The sequence below is a fragment of the Hypanus sabinus genome, chromosome 23, assembly GCF_030144855.1.
Source record: "Hypanus sabinus isolate sHypSab1 chromosome 23, sHypSab1.hap1, whole genome shotgun sequence".
Lineage (NCBI taxonomy): Eukaryota > Metazoa > Chordata > Chondrichthyes > Myliobatiformes > Dasyatidae > Hypanus > Hypanus sabinus.
Genome location: NC_082728.1, coordinates 58,899,487 through 58,919,148, shown reverse-complemented (window position 1 = coordinate 58,919,148; position 19,662 = coordinate 58,899,487). Strand labels below are relative to the sequence as shown.

At 44.2% G+C, this 19,662-nt stretch overlaps 1 protein-coding gene across 6 annotated transcripts in view; it reads right to left on the bottom strand.

Moving 5' to 3' along the window:
- The window catches only part of itgb4 (integrin, beta 4), a 161,602-nt gene that overhangs the window by 96,612 nt on the left and 45,328 nt on the right, over positions 1-19,662 (bottom strand). For all 6 annotated transcript variants that reach the window (XM_059948938.1, XM_059948935.1, XM_059948936.1 and 3 more), the window contains exons 8-13: positions 17,921-18,184; positions 14,762-14,851; positions 14,315-14,443; positions 5,017-5,184; positions 4,861-4,937; positions 2,551-2,771 (exon numbers count right to left, since the gene is read on the bottom strand). In XM_059948938.1, coding sequence (XP_059804921.1) covers positions 2,551-2,771; positions 4,861-4,937; positions 5,017-5,184; positions 14,315-14,443; positions 14,762-14,851; positions 17,921-18,184 — 949 coding nt within the window. The remainder of the gene's footprint in view (positions 1-2,550; positions 2,772-4,860; positions 4,938-5,016; positions 5,185-14,314; positions 14,444-14,761; positions 14,852-17,920; positions 18,185-19,662) is intronic.

Genomic DNA, 19,662 nt, shown 5'->3' with positions numbered 1-19,662 from the left:
CGGTCAGTCTACCCGCCGCCAGCCCCACCGGTCCGTCTACCCGCCGTCAGCCCCACCGGTCAGTCTACCCGCCGCCAGCCCCACCGGTCAGTCTACCCGCCGTCAGTCCCACCGGTCAGTCTACCCGCCGTCAGCCCCACCGGTCAGTCTACCCGCCGTCAGTCCCACCGGTCAGTCTACCCGCCGCCAGTCCCACCGGTCAGTCTACCCGCCGTCAGCCCCACCGGTCAGTCTACCCGCCGTCAGTCCCACCGGTCAGTCTACCCGCCGTCAGCCCCACCGGTCAGTCTACCCGCCGTCAGCCCCACCGGTCAGTCTACCCGCCGTCAGCCCCACCGGTCAGTCTACCCGCCGTCAGCCCCACCGGTCAGTCTACCCGCCGTCAGCCCCACCGGTCAGTCTACCCGCCGTCAGCCCCACCGGTCAGTCTACCCGCCGTCAGCCCCACCGGTCAGTCTACCCGCCGCCAGTCCCACCGGTCAGTCTACCCGCCGCCAGCCCCACCGGTCAGTCTACCCGCCGTCAGCCCCACCGGTCAGTCTACCCGCCGTCAGTCCCACCGGTCAGTCTACCCGCCGTCAGTCCCACCGGTCAGTCTACCCGCCGTCAGTCCCACCGGTCAGTCTACCCGCCGTCAGTCCCACCGGTCAGTCTACCCGCCGCCAGTCCCACCGGTCAGTCTACCCGCCGCCAGTCCCACCGGTCAGTCTACCCGCCGTCAGTCCCACCGGTCAGTCTACCCGCCGTCAGCCCCACCGGTCAGTCTAACCGCCGTCAGTCCCACCGGTCAGTCTACCCGCCGTCAGCCCCACCGGTCAGTCTACCCGCCGTCAGTCCCACCGGTCAGTCTACCCGCCGTCAGTCCCACCGGTCAGTCTACCCGCCGTCAGTCCCACCGGTCAGTCTACCCGCCGCCAGCCCCACCGGTCAGTCTACCCGCCGTCAGCCCCACCGGTCAGTCTACCCGCCGTCAGCCCCACCGGTCAGTCTACCCGCCGTCAGCCCCACCGGTCAGTCTACCCGCCGTCAGTCCCACCGGTCAGTCTACCCGCCGTCAGCCCCACCGGTCAGTCTACCCGCCGTCAGCCCCATCCTACTCTGGGTCTCTGATCATTTTGATCAAATAAGCATAGAGTTCTCTTGAAACACAATCTGCTGGAATTTGAGAAGGTGGATTTTTCTCAAATGAGATGGTGGCAGTGTTGTATCCTTCTATCTTTGTCTATTGGCAGTGGTGCTGAAGCCAGTGTACCCAGCCCTCTGAATGGACATAGGCCAGGCTCCCACTGAAGAACAAGCATGGTCAAGGAATCAATTAACTATTGACTACTATTGATCTCCGAAGACGCCCCCTTTAACCTACAGGAGCTTGAGATGATTTGTTTCAATGTAAAACAATGACTGCATCACCTCCACACCCCTCTATCTTCAACTCGCTGTCCCCACTAATTACCCTCTGTCAGCAGTAACTACCCGTAACTTTCTCAGTTCTCATCCATAAGTTAGAAGGAGCACAACACCTGGGGGTCCAGGACAGGAGGAGATAGCATCAACAGGGCATGCAGCTTCCAAGCTGTTGGTCTTTCAAAGTCCCTTGGGCACTGGCACCCTGTGATTTGTCTTCCTCCTGGTCAGATGTCAGTCATGTGCTGGTCTGTTACCTAGGAGCTTGCACATCTCCCCGCCAACTTACCGATGCTTCCAGGAACATTAATGGGGTGGGGGGGAGGTGGGGAGCTGAATTGCTGAGAGGCAATACCTCTTCAAGGTGAAATGTAAAAAAAATGACAGCTCTGTCATGGGAGACGTAAAATGTCCCTCAGAAACATTGAAAGAACAAATGTCCCTGCTACCCTGATCAGCAACTAACTCCCTAGCAAATGACAGTGGTGCCTTGCTGTTTGCTCTTTTGTTGTAGTCAGGCTGCATTTGAGCTAAAGCGTAAAGGATGTGCTGGCATTGGAGAGGGCTCAGACCAGGAGGCTTTCACAATGATCCTAGGAACGAGCAGGTTAACATATGAGGAGTGTTTCATGACTCTTGGCCTGTCCTCACTACAACTTAGAAGAATGAGGGCAGGGAGACCTCATGGAAACCTACCTAATCTTGAAAAGCCTAGACAGAAGGGACATTAAGAGAATATTTCCAATCGGCGAGGAGAGTCTAGGACCACAGGGCACAATTTCAGAATAGAAGGGCATCCCTTTGGAACAGAGATGACGATTAATTTCTTTAGCCATGGGGAATTCAATGCCACAGATAGCGGTGGAGGCCAAATCATCTGATATTTAAAGTGGGAGTTGGTAAATTCTTGATTAGTAAGTATGTCAAATGCTAGGGAGAGAAGGGTTGAGAGGGATAATAAATCAGCCATGATGGAATGGCGGAGCAGACTTTACAATTCATGGACAAATCCTGCTTCTACGTGTTATGGTATCACTGGGAGCTCACTGTAAACTCAGCTGTGAGTTTCTACTACAGACAAATTCAAGGCTCCTCCTAACCAAACCACTTTGTTCTTTTTAAAAAAATACATGTTGTTCAACTCACCATTACAGGTGAAGCCAGCGAAGCGGGGGCACAACAGGCTGCTGAACTGACAGTACTTCCCATCAAACTGCTCCAGGTGGTTGTCTGAGGGGTGGCAGTAACAGACGCCACACTGGCAGTCCCCGCGGCCCGAGCAGTTTTCAGTGATGTTGAGTCTGGGATCTGTACAGACCTTCTTATTTTCCTCAGAGGACTTTTCACAGTCACAGTAACGGCCCTGCCTGAGAGGGAAGGTGGGCATTCATCAGTGAAACCTGCAGACAGGAGGTGGTGCCATTCACTATCAACGTACTGAAACAAACCAGCTTCCCTTGACCGTCCATCACTCACGTCTTTTCTGTTACAGAAGGATGTTTGGCCCTGTGAGTCTGTGCTAGCTCCCAGAAGAATTTCACCAATCGCACTCTCACTGCAACGTCTTTCGCATTCCCATCAATACTCCCCTGATTCTCCTAACACCACCTAAACACTGGGGGCAATTTTAGTGGCTAATTAAACTAATAATTGGCCTGCTGCTCAATCAGAAGGAGAACACGCAGACTCCAGACAGCACTGCGTGACCCTTCAGCTGGGCTGAAAGAGGAGAGGGAAGATTGTATGTAAATGGGTACGATGTAGTTGGATGGTTGATGGTCAGTGCTGATTCAATGGGCCAAGGACTGTTTCTGTGCTATAGCCATGACACATACAGCAACCAAGTATTTTATAAAGCAAACAAATGACCTGAGATTGTGAAATTGCTGGAAATCTAGAGGAACACATACATTGCTGCAGGAACTCAGCAGGTTAGGCAGCATCTATGGAAGGAAATGAACAGTCAGTGCTTTGGGTGAAGACCCTGGAAAGGAGGGTGGCAAAAGCCAGAATGAAAAGGTCTGGGAAGAGGAGGAGCATGAGCTGGGAGGTGATAGGCGAGATCTAGGAGCAGGCAGGTGGGGGTGGGGTGGGGAAAAGGGATGAAAGGGATTAACGTGAGCAGCTTGGAGGGGATAGGCAGAGTGATAAAGGACTGAAGAAGAAATGTGATAGGAGAGAGAAGAAAGTCAAGGAATGAAAGGACTGATGTGAGGAACTAGAGGGCAGGTCATGAGAGTGAGGGAAAGGAAGAGAAAGGGCAAAGGTCGACCAGAATGATGGAAAAGCAAGGAGTGTGGTTACTGAAAGTTAGAGAAATTGACCTTCATTCCATCAGCTGGAGATTACCAAGAGAGAATATGAGGAGTTGCTCCACTAGGGGAGGCCAAGGACAGACGGTCAGTGTGGGAATGGGAAGTGGAGCTGAGATAGCTGGCTACTGGATAATCCTGGCTGTTACAACAAAGATGCTCATTCAAGTACTCTCCCAAATTGCGTTGGGTCTCACTGATGTAGAGGCCACACCAGGAGCAATAAATTACCCCAAAAGAGTTACTTGGTGATATATTGCCTCGCCCGGAAGGATTGTTTCTGGCTCTGAATGGTGGTGAGGGAGGAGGTGTAACACTTAGCATGGTCACAGGGATAATTGCCAGGGGGAGACTCAGAGCGAGGAAGAGTGGACAAGGGAGAAAGGGGAGGGAAAGATGGGCTTGGTGGGAAGCATCCCACTGGAGATAGTGGAGGCTGAAGAGAACAGGGTGTTGGAATGGAGGCTCATGTGATGACAATAGACAATAGGTGCAGAAGTAGACCATTCGGCCCCTCGAGTCTGCACCGCCATTCTGAGATCATGGCTGATCATTCACTATCAATACCCAGTCCCTGCCTTGTCCCCATATCCCTTGATTCCCCTATCCATCAGATATCTATCTAGCTCCTTCTTGAAAGCATCCAGAGAATTGGCCTCCACCGTCTTCCGAGGCAGTGCATTCCACACCTCCACAACCCTCTGGGAGAAGAAGCTCTTCCTCAACTCTGTCTTAAATAACTGACCTCTTATTCTCAATCCATGCCCTCTGGTACTGGACAAGTGAGGTAAAAAAGAACCACATCCCTGTTATGTTGGGTGGGGAAAGAGGTGAGGGCAGATATGCAGGAAATAGATGAGATACGGGCGAGGGCAGCATTGATGGTGGTGGAAAGAAAACAAAAAGAGGACATCTCAGACATCCTGGAATGGAAAGCTTCATCATGACAACTGATGCAGAAGAACTGAGAGAGGAACAGCATTTTACAAGTGGCAGGGTGGAAAGAGGTCCAGTGACAGTAACTAGGAGTTGGTGGGTTTGTAAATGTTGTTGGTAGATACAGGAATCTGGAGATGGAGACAGAGATCTAAGGAGGGGAAGAGGGGTATCAGAGATGGACCATAAAATAGCTGATTGATCTTACCATCTCTCGTTGCACAGGCATTCCCCACAACGGAAATCACCATTGTAATTGCATTTGGAAGATCTAATCTCAGGATTCTGTGACAAACCATAAAAGGCAGTTAAGGAGACTGAAAAGTTAAGTGAAAGTTTTGAAAAAGGTAAAGTAGGAGCTTACCTGGTCACAGGGACACTGATCACAGATGAGGGAGGCTTTCACCAACAGAGAGTCTGCAGAAGTGCTGGGTTTGATCTTTATTTCTCTACTCTGGGTGTCGTGGTCAGATTTACACAGATGAGCATCATTTTTATTGTCCAAAGTTCTCAGACTGAGCCGGAACTTGTTCTAATTGCAAATGGAAGGGAATAGGAAAAGTGTTCAAGGTATGTCCTCTATACACAGTGCAATCAACTCATAGCAGGCAATCAAGCTGCCACTGTCTCGTTGGCCATATCAACCACAACACATTGCTCTTCCTGACAGATCTTGCCCAGAACAGTGGCAGAATTGGCTCTGGTTCCATTGCTACCCAGGGACTCTGCCTTCCTTCCACACATTACTCTGCCATGCATACTCATTATTTTCCTGTCTTATGGCATTGTGGACCTTTGGCCCTGGTCCATAATGCCATAAGACATAGGAAAAGAATCAGGCTATTTGCCCCGATCTGCCATCCAACCATGGCTAATTAATGGTGAAACACAGTAGGCCAGGCAGCATCTATAGGGAGAAGCATTGTCGATGTTTCGGGCTGAGACCCTTCGTCAGGACTAACTGAAAGGAAAGATAGTAAGAGATTTGAAAGTAGTGGGGGGGGGGGGGGGGAGGGGGAAATGCGAAATGATAGGAAAAGACCGGAGGGGGTGGGATGAAGCTAAGAGCTGGAAAGGTGATTGGCGAAAGTGATACAGAGCTGGAGAAGGGAAAGGATTAACTTCTGTTAATGCCCCTCCTCTCCTTCTTACCCCATCTCTGTCATATTTAGTTGTTTGTTTTTTTTTCTCTCTCTCTCTGCCCATCATCCTACCTGTTCTTCATCTCCCTCTGGTGCTCCCTCCTCCCCCTTTCTTTCTCCTGAGGCCTCCTGTCCCATGATCCTTTCCCTTCTCCAGCTCTGTATCACTTTCGTCAATCATCTTTCCAGCTCTTAGCTTCATCCCACCCCCTCCGGTCTTCTCCTATCATTTTGCATTTCCCCCTCCCCCCACCACTTTCAAATCTCTTAGTATCTCTCCTTTCAGTTAGTCCTGACAAAGGGTCTCGGCCCGAAACGTCAACAGCGCTTCTCCCTATAGATGCTGCCTGGCCTGCTGTGTTCCACCAGCATTTTGTGTGTTGTTGTTTGAATTTCCAGCATCTGCAGATTTCCTCGTGATGGCCAATTATCGACACTCAATCCCATTGTCCTGATTTTTCCCTATAACTTTTGACACCCTGACTAATCAAGAACCTATCAACCTCCACTTTAAATATACCCAACGTCTTGATTCTACAGACTCAAATCGTGGGTTGAATAACTTCCTCCTGATCTCTGTTCTAAAGGAATTCTGATGCTCTGCTCTCTGGTCCTAGGTTCTCCCACAATAGGAAACATCCTCTCCACATCCACTCTATCTAGGCATTTCAATATTCGTTCCAAAAAGATCCCCCATTGAGTACAGACAGGTCCAGATCCAAATATATGTTAACCCTTTCATTCCCAGGATAATTCTCCTGGATCTTCTCCAATGCCAGCATATACTTTCTTAGATATGGGGCCCGAAGCTGCTCTCCATATTCCACGTGTGGCCTGAGCAATGCTATAAAGTTTAAGCATTACTTCCTGCTTTTATATTCTAGTCCTCTTGAAATAAATGCTAACATTTGCCTTTCTTATCATTGACTCAACCTTCAAGTTAACCTTCAGGGAATTCTAGATAAAGACTCCCTATTTAGAAACTAGTCTTTGCCTTTATTATTCTACCCTTTACACTGGGCACCTGGGGTGGAGTGTGCTGCACAGAGCTGTGCAAGCAAGGCTGGGAAGCTCCTAGTCATCTGACACTTCTAGAGTGTCATGGTCCATGTTTATACAGGGTGCGGAAGCTACCCTTCAAACTCTGGTTGCACTTCAGCCCCACTCTCCTGATCTCTGAGCACTCAGTGCGGGGGGTGGGGAGAGTTGATGATAGGACTGCCTCATTGGTCTGCTCCCCAGACTGCCTAAGATGGCCATTCACAGGTTTAGGCAAGGGGCCAGCGTAGGTCCACCCACTGGAACTGAAGCATAGGGTGTCCACCAGGAGACCTTTTAGGACCAGTGGATACTGCCAGGGCTGAAGGGCATCCTGGATAGTGAGCAGGTATCTCAACAGATTTCTCACTGGAGGTTTCTCCTTTCGACTGGAATTACAGTCTCAAGCTACAATGTTGATCCAGTTTTCTGTATGGCATTGTAATATGTAACTCAGTTTTCAAAGTCCAACCGTATGTCCCCATCTTGACAGGTGGAAATGGGTAAGGCTGGCCAACAGGGCTCTGGTGAATCCCCTGTACAGTGATGCAATGGATTGCAGAAGAGTTGATGAACTCCAACCATACCATCAACTTCAGAGGACAATGCAGATGGGAGGTGATCGATGGTACCATTAGGAGCTAAGGGCCCAAGTAAGTAAACTGTAACTCAGTAATTACATTTTATTCAATATCTCTGTACATCTCCCTGAGGGTCATTTGAGTAGATTAAACTGCCTCATAAACAATTATCTTTTTTCTGTCGTGTGCTGTAGCTTTGCAAGGCAATAGAAACCACTAAAATGATGTTGAAGTTTTGCATTGTTCAGAGCTTTGGCAGGCACTCAGGATGGGGATTCTGGGAACTGTCCAATGATCAAAGGTTCAAAGTTGTTTCTTCAAGAAAATATAACCTGCTGCCACACATAATTTGGAAAGACATCATGTGCACTATGTCTTTTTAGAATGAATTGGACTAATGTACAAATTGGAAGAGAGGTGAGGAATATGCTAGTGTTCATTGCTCACCATATACTGCTACCTAAAGCAATGATCTGCTCTGAATGCCTTTACTTTTGACTCTGAGAATATGGAAGTATGATTGGGTCAATGTTACATGATTGTTACCTGTCCCCTGAGTTTCTTGTGAGCATGATGTAATTGCCTTGTGATATTGGTATGATGTAATTGTCTTCTGATATTGGGGTGATGTGATGCAACGTGATAGCATGTTCTGCTGGTATAAAAGGGGAGACGATAACCTGTTGCGTAGTTGTTTTTGTTGGGAGTCACAGTTGGTGGTTACGTAATCGCAGGACAGCATGAAGAAATACCAGCATCATACGAACCCAAAGGGTTGGATAGAAATCAACGGCATTCTGTGTGTATGGAAGTGATTGACGTGAAGTGTGGCACGCACTTTTGGTTAACCCCTGCAAGGTCTCGGGTGTGTGGTGACCACCTCTGGTGAAAGGTCAGTTACTTTGAGAAATCTCATTCTTCGGGATCTTCGGAAAAGGCATTTAGTGGCTGGGATCTGCATCAGCAGTTTCGTCTTTCTTCAAGCATCGATCCAAAGTTGGTTCGGGAAGTCTCTCCTCTCCCTTACTTTATGAATCAAATGGACTTATTAAACTACCACTTTAAGACTGTGCTTGAATAAGAACTGTTAAGAATTATCTCTAAATTCGACTTTTGATAACTATAGACAAATAACACCGTTAATTTCTGTTTAAGTTAGTCCTTTGTTTACTTTTCAATTTTTTGAGTTGAGGTTAATAAATTTTGTTGTTTATTTATAAAACCAAACACAATTTCATATCTACTACTGCTGGTGCATAACAAAAATTGGGGGCTCATCCAGATATGAACAAATTTGGAACTTAATTGTTTAATTAACGATCTGATTGGGAAAGGGGAAATACCCAATTCCTTTCGTTTGATTGGTTTGTGAGTGAATATCAGCAGCAATTGATATTGGGGAATTTCTGGCATTGCCAATTCCTGAAGGGTAAGGTGCTGGAAATTGCTAGAGAGCTGGAGCTTATGGAGATAAAGACAGCTATGTCAAAGCCAGTGATTCAGCGGAGAATAGTTGAGTACTATGTATCTAAGGGGGACTTTGTTAAGAAGGTGTTAGAAAAGTTTCCTGTAAGTAAAGTGGAGATCCAGTTATGACTGGAACAAATGAGGTTAGAGGATAAAGAAAGACAGAGGCAGAGAAGCAGATGCCAGAGAAGCAGAGAAACAGAGGGAATTTAAGCTAGAGATAGCGAGGTTAAGGCTTGAGAATCTGACGTGGTTCTAGGAGACCAGTTGTACCGTTTGCTGCTAGTCAGGAAGTTAAACTGGTTCCTCCATTTAATGAGGCAGAAGTGAATAAATACTTCCAGCATTTTGAGAAAGTTGCTTGGAGTTCAAGTTAGCTGAAAGAAGGCTGGCTTGTCCTTTTACAAAGTGTCTTTAAAGGTGAAACACAAGAGGATTATACAGCCTTAACTGGTGAACAGACAGCTGATTACAATACTGTGAAGCAGGTTATACTTAAAGCTTATGAATTGGTTCTGGAAGCTTATAGACAACGATTTAGAAGTCTGAAGAAATCTGTGAAACAGACTTATGTGGAATTTGCCTCTGACAAATCTGTGTGTGTTGAGCAATGGTGCATATCTAAACATGTGAATGAAGGTTATGACAACTTGAAAGAGTTGTTTTTAATTGAGGAATTTAAAAGGTGCATCCCTAATGACATAAAGGCATATTTGGATGAAAAGTATACTGCCATGCTGAGAGAATCTGCTAAATTAGCAGATGAGTATGCTCTAACCCACAAGAGCAAGTTTACTCCAAGTAAAACTTTCCAAAAGAGTAGCATGGATAGTCAGGGTAAACCAGAAATTAATTCGGAAGCTAGTGATAAAGGTTAGGATGAAGGGAAACAAGGGAAGGAAAAACTTTTCGGTCCTATTTGTCACTATTGTAGGAAATCTGGTCATGGCATGGCTGTTTCCATTTGAAGAAGAGGGAAAAGGAGGCAGTTCCAGATGCCTGTGTGCAACACTTTGAAAAACACAGAAACCCGCAGGGTTCGGGACATTCAAAGGAAGCTCTGTCAAGATCTTACCGAGTTAGGAAGGGACTCGATCATTTTATGTCAGAGGGATTTGTTTTTGTGAATGAAGGGTCCACTCAAGTACCAGTAAAAATTCTTCGGGTTACTGGGGCTTCTCAGTCACTTAAGTTAGAGAGTGTTCTAGTGTTTAGTGATGAGACTGACACTGGTGAGGTAAATCTATACGAGGTATTGGGGGCAACCTTATGTCTGTACCTCTACACAAAGTAGTTACACAGTCAGGGTTAGTTTCAGGACCTGTTAAAATCGGACTACGACCCAGTTTACCGGTGGATGGTGTTTCTTTATTGTTAGGGAATGACTTAGCAGCTGGAAAAGTTGTTCCTGCAGAGCAGCTAATAACTAAGCCAATCACTGATGATCCAAAGATGGATTCTAACATGTATCCCTCCTGTGCAGTAACCCGAGCGATGCCCAAACAGGCTGCCAAGGCAGATGGTTCTGTGCAGCATGGGTCTGCTACCCATGACAACTCAAATTGGGATTCAGATTTGTCAGGAACTTTCCTACCTTCCTTGTTTGATCAAGATCCTTGTAGTAAGTCTGAACATAATGACTTGTCTCTGTCTAGGAAGGAGATTATAGCGGAGCGGAGCAGAGATCCTGAAATTGCCACCTTGAGAGAGAACGTTCTTCCAGATCATGAAATTGAGAAAGTACCCGTGGGGTATTATTTCAATAGTGGAGTGTTAATGAGGAAGTGGAGACCACCTGAGATTCCGGCAAGTGAGGAATAGGCAGTTGTTCACCAGGTAGTAGTTCCTAAAGTCTATAGGAATGAGATTTTAACTTTGGCTCATAGTATGCCCCTGGGTGGCCATCTTGGTGTGGAGAAAACTGCGAATAAAGTTTATAAACACTTCTACTCGTCTGGTTTGAGAAAAGATGTGGTGATATTTTGTTGAACTTGTCACATTTGTCAGGTTGTGGGTAAACCGAATCAAGTCACACCAGTGGCCCCATTGTAACCTATTCCTGCATTTGGTGAACCGTTTTCAAAAGTTATCGTAGATTGCCTTGGCCCATTGCCAAAAACTAAAGCTGGCCATCAGTATTTGCTGACCATCATGTGTACAGCATCTAGGTTTCCAGAAGCAATACCTCTTAGGAACATAAAAGCTAAAACTGTGACGACGGCTCTCATAAAGTTCTTTACTTTATTTGGGTTACGTAAAGAAATCCAGCTGAATCAAGGAAGTAATTTTATGTCTGGATTATTCCAGCAGGTAGTTTATAAGCCAGGAGCCAAACAGATTACATCGTCTGCGTACCATCCAGAATCACAAGGGGCCTTAGAAAGGTTCCATTCTACCCTCAAAACCATGATTAAGACATTTTGTGTTGAAAATAAGGATTGGGATGAGGGAGTTCATTTGCCTTTGTTTGCAGTAAGAGAGTCAGTGCAGAAGTCCCTTTGAACTTGTGCTTGGGCACAGAGTCCGAGGACTTTGGCATGGTTAAAAAGAACAGTGGGTTAACAAAGAACTACATGCTAATTTGTTGGATTATGTCTTAAAATTTAAGGAAATATTGCAAAAAGCTTGCAGTTTAGCAAGGGAAAATTTAATATAGTCTCAGGAAAGAGGGAAAACTTGGTATGACAAGGAAGCTGGAATGAGGTCATTTAAGTTGGGAGATAAGGTGTTGGTTCTTTTCCCTGTGCAAATGAACCCTTTACAAACTAAATTTCATGGCCCTTATGAGATTATATCTAAAGTTAATAATGTGGACTATGTGGTAAAAACACCAGATTGACGAAGGCCAACGCAGCTTTATCATGTGAACATGCTAAAGCCATATGATGAAAAACAGTCTGCCTCTATGACTGTTGTTGTCAATAACAATGAGTCTGATCGCCCTGGGAACTTGGTGGCTGATCCATCCGAGGCTTATCTTAAACCAAACGTTATCTCCTCCGGACTACCAAATTTGACAATGATGAGAAATTGGCTCAGCTACAGCCACAGCAAATGAAGCAGTTAAGTATGAAATTTAGAAATTTATTTCCAGACGTTCCAAAAAGAACCACAGAAGTCTCACATGGTGTAGATACTGGAAATGCCAAACCCATTAAACAACATCCATATTGAATGGATGTGGAAAAATACAGAATCACTGAACAAGAGATAGAATATATGTTAGAAAATGATATTATTAGACCCTCTACTTCCGATTGGAGTTCACCTTGTGTCACGGTGCCTAAACCAGGTGGTAGTATTCAGTTTTGTACTGATTACAGAAAGATGAATGCTGTAACAAAAACTGATGTGTATCCAATCCCTGGAGTAGATGATTGTTTGGACAAGGTTGGAAAAGCTAAGATCCATGCAAAGGTCGATCTGTTAAAAGGGTATCGGTGTGTTCCACTGACGGATAAGGGTAGAAAAAGTTCTGCATTTGTAACACCATCTGGGTTATATGAATATAATGTTTTGCCATTTGGAATGAAGAATGCTCCAGGAACTTTCCAGAGAATGATTAATTCTGTAATTCAAGTGTTAAAACATACAGATGCCTATATTGATGATTTAGTCACGGGGAATGACACTTGGAAGGCCCACATCTCTGCAGTGGAAAAGCTGTCTGAAAGGCTTTCAGAAGCTAACTGAACTGTTAATTTAGCTAAAAGTGTATTTGGTCATGCAACTGTGACCCATCTTGATCACGTTGTCGGTCCGGGCTTGGTTAAGGAAGATGGTAAAAAAGACAAATCAAACTCCAATATAACAACAAGGTTTGATTTTACAAGAATATGATCTCTTAATAACTCACATTAAAGGCAAAGATAATGTAGTTGCTGACTGTCTGTCCAGATGTTGAACTTGCAATGTAAATTTTGTTTTATGGAGTGGAATTATTTGTATATATTCTTGCCATATGTTATATTAGTTTGTAGAGTGCTGTATGATAATTGTATGTATATTGTGCATTTTGTAAATTTTATACATTTGTATGTTTTGTAAATTGTAGTTAAAAATTTTGCTCTTAATAGATCAAAATTTTCTTTTCTTGTGGGGTGGGGGGAGTGATACCTGTCCCATGAGTTTCTTGTCAGCATGATATAATTGTCTTGTGATATTGGGGTGGCGTGATGTCACGTGATGCCGTGTCCCACCGGTATAAAAGGGGAGACAATAATTTGTTGCGTAGTTGTTTTTGTTGGGAGTCACAGTCGGTGGTTACATAATCGCAGGAGAGTGAGAGTGAAGAGATACCAGCTTCATGCAAACCCAAAGAATTGGGCAGAAATCAACGGTGTTCTGTATGTATCAAAGTGATTGACGTGAAGTGTGGCACGCACTTTTGGTTAACCCCTGCATGGTCTCGGGTGTGTGGTGACCACCTCTGGCAAAAGGTCAGTTACTTTGAGAAATCTTATTCTTTGGGATCTCTTCGGAAAAGGCATTTAGCGGCTGGGATCTGCGACAGCAGTTTCGTCTTTCTTCAAGCATCGATCCAAAGTTGGTTCGGGAAGTCTCTCCTCTCCCTTACTTTATGAATCATATGGCCTTATTAAACTATCACTTTAAGACTGTGCTTGAATAAGAATTGTTAAGAATTATCTTTAAGTTCGACTTTCGGATAACTATAGACAAATAACACTGCTAACTTCCATTTAAGTTAGTCCTTTGTTTACTTTTTGATGTTCTTGAGTAGATGTTAATAAATTTTGTTGTTTATTTATAAAAAAACAACTCAATTTTATATCTACTGCTGCTGGTGCGTAATATTCTACAGTTTAGAAGAACCAGGATTGTTTATGATGTACTGGGGAAGATTGAAAACATCAAGTCACTGTTAGAATGATGTTTGTTTGAAAATCGATCCAACTTGCAAATTGGTTTGAATGGATGAAATAGATTAACTCTCCTGGTTTAGTTCCTCTGTAGGTTACCTTTCCTCATACAAGGACTAGCCCAACTGTGAAGCTAATTTCAAGCCACTTTGAGCCTCTCTCACACGTGGACACAAATATAAACATCCCACCGTGTATAAAGCAGAAATCACTGAGCAACAAGCAGACCTTTCCAACAAACACCAGGAAATCTGCAGATGCTGGAAATTCAAACAACAACACACACAAAATGCTGGTGGAACACAGCAGGCCAGGCAGCATCTATAGGGAGAAGTGCTGTCGATGTTCCGGGCCGAGACCCTTGGTCAGGACTAACTGAAAGGAAAGATAGTAAGAGATTTGAAAGTAGTGGGGGGAGGGGGGAAATGTGAAATCTTTCTTTCATGTTGGTGCCCAGGGAACTAACCAGATAACAAAGCTCCTCCTGATCCACAGGGCCCAGGCAACATTCCTACCTGTCCCCCAAGCATTGCCCTTTTTCTAGAATTGCTTACCACTTCTCCTGAAGTGACAATGAAGGTGGAAGAGTCACTCTCTGTTTTTGTTGACGATAATGAAGTCACGGTGGCTTTCATCGATTTGGGGACATTCTCAGCCCGGATTTCCATTTTTGACTGGATGTTCTGAGGAAGGGAGATTGCAAAGAAGGGTTAACTATAAGGGAATCCAACATCTTTGTACAAGATCACGACTTAACTGTTACTGCAGCAACAGTTACCGACATGGGTGCATCTGTCATCAAAGGCGACAAAATGAGAGTGCTCCAGGCTAGTAAAATCACAATATGGTGTTTGCAATGAGTGCAGGGCAGGGATGTAATTTGATAACATGCTTTGCACATCAAGGGTTTAATATTACAACGCGGTGTGATGCTGAGGGTACATTACTGCTTTGTACGCATAGGCTTTGCATGTTTTGTCCAGAAAGCTGGGACGACTTACCTCAAATGCATTGTGTAACAGCTCGAGGATATTGGATGAGTCTTCCTGCAGCCGTCCAATATAAGACACTGGAAAATACTTGCTCAATTTCTAGATACAAAAGCACAAGGTCCATTTTAAAGCTGTATCTGTACAGTGCTGCTATTTTGAAGGAAATGTCTTGGTGGGTTTACAAAGAAAAAGGAATGACCAAGTGAATTATCACAAGTGTACACATGGAAGCTTTAACTTTAGTGTTCAGCAGAGATATCCAGAATCTCTGATTGAATTCTGTGCATCACAAGTGCACAACACAGATACAGACCACATCACTCTCCAATCAACAGATCTCACAATCTACTTCATTATGACCTTAGACCTTACAACTTGGAGAGAAACTTTTTTTGCCTGGATGTTTTCTAAGAGATACAGTATACTTTTTGATGTTGCTCAGGGAATCTGACTTGGTCCCCTAGTCTTCTCCTTATACATGCTCCCCTTCGGAGACTTCATTAGAGAGCATAAACTTGATTTTCACAGTTATGCAGACAATTGTGTATCTCGGTTGAGCCTGATATAACAAACCATATAACAATCACAGCACGGAAACAGGCCACCTCGGCCCTCCTAGTCCGTGCCGAACTCTTAATCTCACCTAGTCCCACCTACCCGCACTCAGCCCATAACCCTCCACTCCTGTCCTGTCCATATACCTATCCAATTTTACCTTAAATGACACAACTGAACTGGCCTCTACTACTTCTACAGGAAGCTCATTCCACACAACTATCACTCTCTGAGTAAAGAAATACCCCCTCGTGTTTCCCTTAAACTTTTGCCCCTTAACTCTCAAATCATGTCCTCTCGTTTGAATCTCCCCTACTCTCAATGGAAACAGCCTATTCACGTCAACTCTATCTATCCCTCTCAAAATTTTAAATACCTCGATCAAATCTCCCCTCAACCTTCTACGCTCCAATGAATAGAGACCTAACTTGTTCAACCTTTCTCTGTAACTTAAGTGCTGAAACCCAGGTAACATCCTAGTAAATCGTCTCTGCACTCTCTCTAATTTATTGATATCTTTCCTATAATTCGGTGACCAGAACTGTACACAATATTCCAAATTTGGCCTTACCAATGCCTTGTACAATTTTAACATTACATCCCAACTTCTGTACTCAATGCTCTGATTTATAAAGGCCAGCGTTCCAAAAGCCTTCTTCACCACGCTATCTACATGAGACTCCACCTTCAGGGAACTATGCACTGTTATTCCTAGATCTCTCTGTTCCTCTGCATTCCTCAATGCCCTACCATTTACCCTGTATGTTCTATTTGGATTATTCCTGCCAAAATGTAGAACCTCACACTTCTCAGCATTAAACTCCATCTGCCAACGTTCAGCCCATTCTTCTAACCGGCATAAATCTCCCTGCAAGCTTTGAAAACCCATCTCATTATCCACAACATCTCCTACCTTAGTATCATTGGCATACTTACTAATCCAATTTACCACCCCAACATCCAGATCATTTATGTATATTACAAACAACATTGGGCCCAAAACAGATCCCTGAGGCACCCCGCTAGTCACCGGCCTCCATCCCGATAAACAATTATCCACCACTACTCTCTGGCATCTCCCATCTATCCACTGTTGAATCCATTTTATTATTAGAGGGTGATATGATAGCACCCTCTCTCTCTGACTTCTGGTATAACTACAATAAACAAAAGGATGAGCAAAAAACTTCCTAAAACTAAATAAAGATAAAACTGAAATACTTTTGGTTGGCCCCAAAGCCGAAAGAGATAAATCTTCTTGATAAACTTGGGAACTTGGCTCCCCTTGTAAAATCAGAAGAAACAATCCTACATGTTACCCTTGATTCAGATTTGAATTTTAAATTCCATATAAAGAAAGTGATCAGAGCTGCACTTAAGAAATATTGCAGAGGTATGTCCATTTCTGTCACGTAATGATGCTGAAAAACTAATTCATGCTGTATATCGAATAGGCTAAATGCACTTTTTACTGGCCTTCCAAAGCAATCTGTTGAGAAACTCATTCAGAACAAAAGCCCTCAGTGGTCTGGGACCAGAATTGTTTCTATTTTGTAATCCTACTCGAGCTCTCAAGTTTTCTTCTGCCAGTCTCTTAAATTTAAACAATCTCCCTCAAAAGATAATTGGTAAGTCAGTTTTTTTGAACTGCGCTTCTAAATTGTGGAACTCAAAACCTAAAACTACAAGGGACGCTGACTCAGTCGACACTTTTAAACACCAACTCAAACCCTATTTATTTAACCAACACCTGTCTTTTATTTTCATGTTTATTTTTATTTTTTTACTTTATTTTCATGTTTGCATTTTGTCCCATTGTAAAGCACTTTGAACTACATCGTCTGAATGAAGTGCTCTAAAAATATGTTATCATTTATTATTGTCTACCTGCTCTGCACTTTCTCTGTAACTGTAACAATTAATTCTACATTCTGTTCATGCATTTACCTCAATGCGCTTATTTAAATAGATGACGTGCAAAAACAAAGTTTTTGACTGTACGTGTGACAATTCCAAAGCTCAGAACAACGCACACATCCACTAACGACACACCCTGCAAATCTGTCCTCAACAGACAGGCCATGTCACAGGTCTCACACTCTGCAACACATACACCATTTGGTCTTCTTCTCAGAAACAAATTAAACATTGTCTGTAAGATGCACAACACAGAATGAACAGTGCAAACCACCGGACGACTCCTGAAAGTCCTAACAAAGGCTAAATCTATAATCTTGTCAAAGGTACATGGGCAACAATTTACCTGTTAGGCACCAAATAAACTACTTTGAATGATATATTACAAGTCTATAGAACGAGAACTACAGTATGCACCTTGTACTGATTACATGCTGTATAGTTTCCTCCAAATGCAATATATCACTAAACTAAATGTGCAAAATATTACCATGTTCCCTAACATTTGCTTCGCTCATTTCAGCAGAGTTTTAGAGTTGATTATAACTATAGATGACACAGCATGTCAGCCAAGGACGGAAGCTCATTAATTCTCGCAATGGGTCCTGCAGTATTGAAAACAACATTTGCTAAATGACATGTTCTGAAATATACCCACGGAGTACGCGGTCGGCTTTCTAATGACTGATATCTTACCTCATAGTAAGAATACGAATAGTTAGTAACAGCAAAGATAGGAATAATGCTTTGTTTTCCAAGAAGGCGTATCAGGGTTGGAATGGAGGGATAATCTTGTTCGGTGTCCTGCGTGTAAGTGCCAGCGGTATCTAAATGGCAATGTTCGTCATTCCTCTTCAAGATCCCTGACAGCACATTGGAGCCGTCAGCTTCATAATGGAAGGCAGATTCAGTGGAGAAGACCAACAGGTGAGTACTCTCACCCCTCCAGCCAATGAAATTCTGCAAAACAGACAGCTTTCCTCAGGACAGGAATCAAGTCGCCCAGAAGCAGGAGTCATTACAGAAGGGAAGAACATTCAGGGCATCAGTGCCAGAAATAGAAATATTCACAGCAATTGTAAAAAGGAAACAATTGTTCAGCAAAGCCCACAACACACTGTAACAATACAAGAGGAGAAAACTGGAAACACCAGAGATACAGGTCAAAGTTCAAAGTCATCTTTCTTTAAATCAAATTACATATGTCGCCATATACAGTGCTGAAACTCACTTCCTTATGGTTATTCACAGTAAATACGAAAGAACCAAAAAACCTCCAAAATAATAGTAATTAAGTGTAACCTCTCACCATAATTTGTAACAAACCAGGCTCGTTAGCTATCTCTGGCTAACAGCCACGTGACTCAGCATCGCCTGGGTAACGGGGAAAAGGCCAATTTCAATAAGAAACACATGTCTAGGGTCCATATGATTTGGGTTTAACCAAACGGGAGATTTGGGATTTTTTGATGAGGGAATGGAAATTATGGTGAGTGCTGTTTGATCACGGCCCCACATGATGTTATTGTTTGCCAGGAAATAACAGATCTTACACCTGCTTAAATATGAAGTGGAAACATAGTTACAGATATTTCAACTTTAACAAACAGTTAACAGAAAAAGAAAGGGCCCCTTGAAGTTAAACCAGTCTAAGTATGCACATAAACTTTGGAGCCCATTTCTGGATAGTCGGGTGCTTCCCTTTAATTACTCACACACTGAACCCACATTCTGAACTCCCACAAAGACTGTTACGAACGAACTGGCTAACTCAGAAGTATTGGCACTTGCTCCTTGGAACCACCTGGCTGTACAGAGAACTTTGCACAACGGGGACCCTCCTTCTACCAACCTCTTCTCTTGTGCTCTTCTCCGTTCCTCATTCTTCCTCCAACCCCTGACCCAAACCAACCACCTGCTCTCAGAAACCCGACACCACCACGCACTCTCCAATGTTCCATGGCATCCCACTGGGCAGAAAGTTATGAAGACAAACCCGATCAGCTGACCCAACGTTCCTAAGCTGAGCAAGCGACTCCTCCTCTCTGCAGGAACCAAAATACTGAACTGCGAAGCTTAATTAACAGAACAGACTGTGTTTTACAGAAAAGCTGCAGACAATACATTAGTTAACAACACAGCAGTAATAATACAATAAAACTTGTTCTTAACCAGGATATGATGTAAGTTAGCAATAACTGTGAGATGAAGAGTCCTCAAGTTGTGGGAACCGTTCAGTGATGGGGTGAGTGAAGTTCAAAGAGGGGGATAACTGTTCCTGAACCTGGCAGTGTGGAGCCTGAGGATCCTTCCTGATGGAAGCAGGCCTGTCGGTCCTTGATGCTGCCTTCCTGCAACAGCTCCCCATGTATGTGGAAGACTTTACTCATGAGGGACTGGGCTATATCCACTACTCTTCGTAAGCTTTTCTGTGCTTC